This window comes from Cryptomeria japonica, chromosome 7 (assembly GCF_030272615.1).
Source record: "Cryptomeria japonica chromosome 7, Sugi_1.0, whole genome shotgun sequence".
NCBI classification, from domain to species: domain Eukaryota; kingdom Viridiplantae; phylum Streptophyta; class Pinopsida; order Cupressales; family Cupressaceae; genus Cryptomeria; species Cryptomeria japonica.
In genome coordinates, this window is record NC_081411.1 from 517,749,789 (window position 1) to 517,757,474 (window position 7,686).

At 38.1% G+C, this 7,686-nt stretch overlaps 1 protein-coding gene across 1 annotated transcript; it reads left to right on the top strand.

The window, feature by feature from the left end:
* Window positions 1-1,162: 1,162 nt before the first annotated feature.
* On the top strand, window positions 1,163-6,991 carry LOC131061663 (probable LRR receptor-like serine/threonine-protein kinase IRK). The gene is made up of 2 exons (XM_057995475.2): window positions 1,163-4,029; window positions 5,139-6,991. The coding sequence occupies exons 1-2, from the start codon at window positions 2,570-2,572 to the stop codon at window positions 6,592-6,594; spliced, it is 2,916 nt and encodes a 971-aa protein (XP_057851458.2). The 5' UTR covers window positions 1,163-2,569; the 3' UTR covers window positions 6,595-6,991.
* Window positions 6,992-7,686: the final 695 nt, after the last annotated feature.

A 7,686-nucleotide genomic window follows, 5' to 3' on the forward strand; every position in this document is an offset into this window, starting at 1 on the left:
ATATTATTTGTTGTAAATATTAAGGTAAAATGTCACTTATTATAAATAGTAGATTTTTTAAAACTAATAAAAATGAAAAATAATAAAATAATAAAGAAATAAAATGATAAAAGTTACTACTCTACGCCAACTTTAAATTTTTGATAGTTTGTTGAATAGAAAATGTGTCAATTGTTAAAAAATATTAATTTGTTGTTTTATTATTCTAAAAAGTTGGACAAATGATTGTACTTTGACATTTCAATGTAAATTTACCTAATCACATGATAAAGTGTTGCAAATAGAAAATTATAATTATTTTATTAATTTAAAAATTTGAGATGACTAAAATCTTGAAAATTTGGGTGATGGGGACAAAATTGCATAGGAGCCTTCTCTTTCCAGAGGTGCTATTATGTCCAACATCTACAATTATATTTAGCATATAATATGATCTTTGATAGTTATAGAAAGTGCAAAGACACTAAACTACATTGTATGGTTTGCTATGTAATGATTGAAATTCATGACTTCCTTACACTTCAAGTTTTAAGATTGAGTTATAAGTAAAACTTAGAGAGATTCGTGGGAGTGTCAATGGATGACAAAGTGTTGTGGTAAGGAAGATTGCTAAGTTGTTTGTTAATTATCAATGTGCCAAATATAAGTGAACTATGTTAAAATGTGCCTCGAGTGTGCTTTGACAAAGAGTGTTGTTTAGTTGATTTATAGAGAGATAGAATGTTGCTAAAACTTATAGATGTGAACTCGTGCATTGATGTATCAATAAAAGGGGAAGAGATCTTTTGCGATTCCTCTTGTCATAAGAATGATGTCTTTAACTATTAACCCTTAATGCATAATTTAATGTTTGACTACATACACTAATAAATATTGGTTAGGTCTCAAGATTGCCAATATCAAAATATAAGATTCCAATTTCAAAAATTAAAAAACAATTACAATTATAATCTTATTAAGAGACATGACCATCAACAAAATCATCATTACAATCTTGACTACAATAAATAAACCATTAAAAACTAAGTTAATTTTTTTAATATTGAAAATTTACAAGATTCTAAATATGACATTTTTAAGCTACAATAAATAAACCATTAAAAGTTAATTTTTTTAATACTGAAAATTACAAGATTCTCAATATGGCATTTTTAAAATTTGGAATAAACTTTAGCAAGTAGTTGAATTATGCCATAAGATTATACATTAAAAAATAAAACAAAAGTAGCATAAAAAAAGAGGAAGGTAGTGTTTAGAATATGCACTTTTCTACTATCTGTTTGAAAATTTAAAATTTGCATGCACTTTATTGGACATCCTGCTACGATGTAACCTCAATCGTAGGGGTAAACTGCCAATGGCGTATAAGAAGAGCCTGAAGAGTAATTAAGGTGACACGATTGCTCCACAGATCGAAACCTTCAACTGTCCTCGAAAGATGCACTGCTACACCCTAAGCGAAGACCAAACCCCACCAGTCCCTTTCAAAGCTTCTGCCATGTCTCTGTATAAAATAAGTGCAGGAATCTGGAATTGGCGCCAGTTTCTACCAAATTGCTGATCTTTAAAGCTTTGAACTTCATGGCACCTGCGTATCGGCTGCGGCACGCTCAGGCATATAAATAAACGAACGAATTCAGGCGTGAAGGCGAGAGCATCACTTAAATACAGAGTAGTCTCCTTTCTATACATTTCAATTTCAATTCCTGCTTTGTCAATTTGCCTCTGCCACACCACTTTGCACGCACCCCCAAAAGGACAGCGGGTGCGCATTGCCCAGTACCGCTCGCCATCTACATTTTAACCCTAAAAACCCTAATCAAGGGGATAACGGTAGTTCTGAACCCGAGTTAACTTTTTTTAAGCTTTATCCGGACCAGCATTTATGAACAGTAGTAAATGCGAACAGGCGAGACAGCACGTTATAAGGAATTTATAAAAGCAAAAGCTGCAGGACGGATTCTTTAATTCCCCCACCATCTTTTTCGCTTTTTCTTTATTCCGACCGGGGGAAAATAATAAGGCTCTTGGGATGCTCCCCCCACTCAGCGGCCTTGTGTCCACGCGCCTTGCTCCAATTCACCATCCGTAACGGCCGTTACTTTAGGAAAAGTCAGTCTCTCTCCTAATATATTCGTTTCAGTGACATGGCAGGAATATGATGGCGTGGATTTTGTAGGAATCCTACGTGGAAAACGTGTCTTTGGGGCCGTTCGAACAGGTTAAAGTTGGGGCATTCTCAAGAATGGCAACGGAAGGAAAGATAAAGGGAGATCTCAGGCCGGGCCAACTTTAGCTGAGCTGATGGATGGATGGATTCGAGTTTAGTATTCCAGTTCGGTCAAAATAAATCACATATTCGTCCGCTTTCGCTTGTACTTGTATAGATTGAGACATAAATTCCCACAGCGAGCGATAGTTACATCACTCATGATATTTCCGCCCGAAATCGTGTTGTGCACTTCTCGTTTCTGTAGTGAATTTCATCATTTCTAGTTTCCGTTAGGTACCCAGTGGGCTTAAAATGCCATTCCTGCAGTTGTAGCAGCCATTGTTTTCGTGGGCAACAATGGGGTGCTTGTATTTGGGGGCTGTGATAGCGACATTGTATGTCCTTTTGGTGGGTTGCTGTAGCGAGGCTGTCGATCTGAATGACGATGTGCTGGGACTGATAGTGTTCAAAGCGGATTTGCACGATCCAAATTCATTTCTGAGTTCGTGGAATGAAGAGGAAGATAGTCCTTGCAGCTGGGCGGGGGTGAAGTGCAATCCGAGAGCGGGGAGAGTAACAGAGTTGGTGCTGGACAATCTTTCTCTTTCTGGAAAGATTGGGAGGGGTCTCACCAGGCTACAGTTTCTTCACACATTGTCTCTCGCAAGCAACAACTTCTCTGGCGATATCAGTCCAGATCTGGTGCAGATTGAAAGCCTCAGGATTCTGAATTTAAACCACAATGCTCTCTCTGGCATGGTTCCTGCCCGCCTCTTTCAACAATGTACTACTTCTCTCAGAGTCCTCTCGCTCGCCTACAATGCATTTCAAGGTACACTTCCTGATACCGTAAGCTCATGTGCTAGTTTAACGGCATTGAACTTATCTGGCAACCATTTCTCTGGGCCTCTACCTCTCAAAATATTTTCTTTGAGAAATCTGAGATCACTGGACCTGTCCCATAATTCCTTCGCTGGGAGTGTTCCCCAGGGCATCGGAGGCCTCACTAGTCTCAGAGAGATACATTTGAATGCTAATAATTTATCTGGTCCTATACCGCCTGATATAGGAGACTGCGTCCTTCTGAAAAATGTAGATTTGAGCTTCAACATGCTATCGGGCTTTCTTCCCGATTCGCTTAGACAGTTGAATTTTGTTTCTTCTATGAGCTTCAGTAATAATAACCTGGTGGGTAACATTCCTTCTTGGTTAGGAAGCTTGCGAAACCTAGAGTCTGTAGACTTGTCTGGCAATGGTTTGAGTGGAAGCCTTCCAGCCTCGGTTGGCATGCTGCAGAATGTTAGGTCCATTAATGTGTCAAATAATAAACTTTCAGGAGCCATTCCCGAGTCTTTAATGGGTTGCACTACCTTGTTTTCACTTGATATCAGCAAAAACAACTTCAGTGGAAGCATTCCTGGGGAACTATTTGAATTGGGCTTACAAAATATACGTTTGTCAGGGAACAGTCTCAGCGGTACTATACCTCACGCTGCTTCTTCAAACTTGTATAAGTTTCTGGAGGTGTTGGATTTGGCACATAATCTCTTGAGTGGGGAAATTCCGCCGGTGATCGGTCAATGCACAAATTTGAAGTATTTGAATTTATCAAAGAACCTTCTCGCTTCCAACGTTCCTTCAGAGTTTGGTAATCTTCATTCTTTGAAGACACTGGATTTAAGTTTCAATCGTCTATATGGGGACATTCCTGGCACACTTGGGAGTGCTACTGCTATCTCTGTGCTGCAACTTGATGGTAATTGTTTAACTGGGCACATCCCCGGAGAGATCGGAAAGTGTACATCTCTGTTATTGTTGTAAGCGATCTATCTGCCTGTTTCTTTTGTTTATCAATTGCTTCTCTATTTTCAAGTTTTGACTAAATGGCAAATCTACAGACTGGATGCTTTGTGTTCTCTAGGCCTCGTTAGAATTCCTACTTTCGTTTGTTTCGTTCTAAAGGTGGAAAACAAGTATTTGTTCATAGGATTTCTTTGTAGTGGTGTCGGATCGATGTCGTGGGGTTTTTACATCTGAGCATGTATTATAAAGCATTGTTTTAGGGTTTGGTTATTTATTCTAGAATCCCAGCTAATATATTTATTCATCACTAATTACAGTCCTGTAATGGTTTTGCTTTGTAAATTGTTAGTCGTTCTTTTAGATAGTTTGGTTTTACCAACAACTTGACAACATTCACTTATCTAAAACTAAAGTCTATTCCAAGTGCCCTTGAAGGAGTGAAATTCTCAATTTTTTTATAGAACTGTATCTTCAGAGAAAGGAATATTATAAAAACTCCCAGAAAATTTTATACTCTGGAAAACTATGAACCGGGTTTTTAGCAGTTGAACTGTTTTAGAATTGCTGGTGAATTGCCTTTCCCTGAAAGTGGGAGAAAATTTACAGGTTATCAAGGCTGAGAACCTTCTGTTAACTTGCCTATATGTCTTGATCCGATGGAAGTACCAAAGTATGATTGTTTACTGTAGATGATGTTTCTAGAATAGGAATCATTTCCTTATTTGTTGAAGGTTTCCGGAGTCATGTTTTCCATTATATTTAGTTAAAGAAATAGGGTTCATATCTGCCTAGTTTGTTTACATTAGTGAAGTGAAGAAGTCAACAGTTAGTTTTTGTTCGCATTTGGTGGTGATTTCAGGTATGTAAATTATTATTCTGGTGAGCAGGGTACTTTTGACTCTTGCATGTGATTTTCTGGAAGATTTTATTGTTGTATTTCATTTTTGTGTAGATGGGTTGTTATCATCCATAGGAGGGTTAGGTTTGGAATTTACTTGATCTGTGTAAAATAATGTTCAATTCTTCTAGTGTTCAACTACTATGAATATGGTTGGCACAATTTGCATGTTTGTATTTGGTGAGGAAAAAGTAATTGTTATAAAATTGTTACTTCAAAATGCAGGAGTTTGTCGCACAACAGTTTGACCGGACATGTACCCAAGGAACTTGCCAAGCTGCACTCTCTGAGAATTCTTAATTTGTCAGTGAACAATCTAACTGGAGATCTTCCACAGCAACTCGGGAACTTGGGTAATTTGTTATCTGTTAATGTTTCTCACAACCGACTTAAAGGGAAGATTCCAACAGGTGGCATATTCAACACATTGAACAAGACTGCACTTGAAGGAAATGCAGGGCTATGTGGATCTGGCGTGAATGTTTCTTGCCCTATGGTTATGCCTAAGCCAATAGTTCTCAATCCAAATTCAAGTGGGAGTACAACAAAAGGGACCGGATTAATTAAATCTAGACACAGCAGAATTGTTCTAAGTGTCTCTGCAATAATAGCAATATCTGCAGCAGCAGTGATTGCATTTGGTGTTGTTGCTGTGACTGTTCTGAATATAAGAGCTCAGTCTAGTTCAAGATCTTTGAATCATATGCTTGATAGCTTTTCTCAGTCCCCCTCTACTGATATGGGTCTAGGAAAACTTGTTATGTTTACACCGCATTCAGATCATACATCTGAAGATTGGGTGACCAGTGCCCATGCATTGCTTAACAAAGACTGTGAACTTGGCAGGGGAGGTTTTGGCACTGTTTACAAAGCAGTTCTAGGGGATGGGAGGATAGTTGCTATAAAGAAATTGATGGTTTCAAGTTTGGTTAAGTCGCAAGAAGATTTTGAGAAGGAGGTACAGCTGCTGGGCAAAATTAAACATCCAAATCTTGTGAGCTTGCAAGGCTACTACTGGACACCACAGCTACAGCTTCTCATATATGAGTATATCCAAAGTGGAAGCTTGTATAGCCGACTTCATGAGGTTTCCCAGTCAGATGCCCCTTTAAACTGGGCAACTCGGTTCAACATAGCCTTGGGGACTGCAAGGGGGCTTGCACATCTTCACCATTCTTGCAGACCACCAGTTATACACTATAACATAAAATCTAGCAATGTTTTGCTTGATGAGGATTGCAATCCCAAAATTGCTGATTATGGCCTTGCAAAGTTGCTGCCAATGCTTGACAGATACATACTCAGTAGCAAGATTCAGAGTGCATTAGGATATATGGCCCCTGAGTTTGCCTGTCAAAGCCTCAAGATAAATGAGAGATGTGATGTGTATGGCTTTGGGGTGTTGCTTCTAGAACTTGTTACAGGTAGGAGGCCGGTTGAATACATGGAGGATGATGTTGTGATCCTATGTGACAATGTGCGATCTTTACTCAATGAAGGAAAGCCTTTAAATTGTGTGGACCCAGCTTTGTCTGAATATCCTGAAGATGAAGTTATTCCTGTGATTAAACTTGGGCTGATTTGCACATCCCAAGTACCTTCAAATAGGCCGCCTGTGGCAGAGGTGGTGCACATACTCGAGCTGATCAGATCACCAACAGAGAGTAGAGAATTGCTTTGAAGGGAAGTTGAAAAAGCTTGACTTCAGACCAAACATATATGAAATGGGCAGTGTGAGTGACACTGCTTAAGAGGAGTTCCGTTGCAGCAGCCCTCAATCTTGAAGTGCCCTATCTACCTTGTGAATCTATAAATATCTAGAGCGATTGAAATTTGCAACCGTGGTTTTGCTTGTGTAGACAAAATATTCGGTAGGGCCAATTTTATATTTGATTGAGGGAGAATGTCCTTTTTATCAGTGTCAAGTTTCATTGTCCAAACTGGAAATTCTTTTGAGAGCGGCTTTTGCCATTTACTTAATTTTTATCTTATGGCAGGTTTCTGTGCTTTCTGCCAGATGATATATTGTCCACTATATAAATTTTTACATATTGCTTTCATTAGAATTCTGTTATCGACGGAAAGCTGTTCTTTGTCCAAATGTTTGTGTCAAATGTCGATATTATTCTAGGAATTCTCATTGAGTGTTTGTGAATTGCTCTCAAGGCATGACACATTTTTTTTCTGTCATCAACATTATTAGAAGGCAAAAGTAGTGTTGTAATCATTAGTGTTAAAATATAGTGGTGGGGTATGACATTGGATGCAGCCCTGATTCAAGCACTTTGCTTCACGGTTCTCTATGCTATAATTCTCAATCTCGGCATTATAGTGGGTTTTATGATTTCTGCCAATCAATGCCATCTTGCGTATTTTATAAGAAATAATTGTGGATTGTGGACAAATTTAAGTGAAACTAAGAAAATATTTAGATGTGTCTCTGTTTCCTTGTTTTCTGTAAGTCAAGATGGTATTGGACGTCAAATTCAGGATGATAATGTCATTGTATCAAAATATGTAAAGAGGCATTATATGTTTCCATGTTTTCTGTAAGTTGACAGGATGATAATGTCATTGTATCAAAATATGTTAGAGGCATTATATGTTTCCATGTTTTCTATAAGTTGAGATGGTATTGGACGTCAAATTCAGGATAATAATGTCATTGTATCAAAATATGTAAGAGGCATTTGTTTTTAGCTTCTGTTTTTCAAGCTATCCATTCATCCTACCATTCATCCTAGTTGTTTGCTTTTAAGTCCCCACTCAAACA

Bases quoted from the DNA above. Each gene is read 5' to 3' on its own strand.
- LOC131061663 (XM_057995475.2), top strand. From the start codon at position 2,570: ATGGGGTGCTTGTATTTGGGGGCTGTGATAGCGACATTGTATGTCCTT. The intron at 4,030-5,138 runs GTAAGCGATCTA...TTCAAAATGCAG, and splicing joins TGTACATCTCTGTTATTGTT to GAGTTTGTCGCACAACAGTT.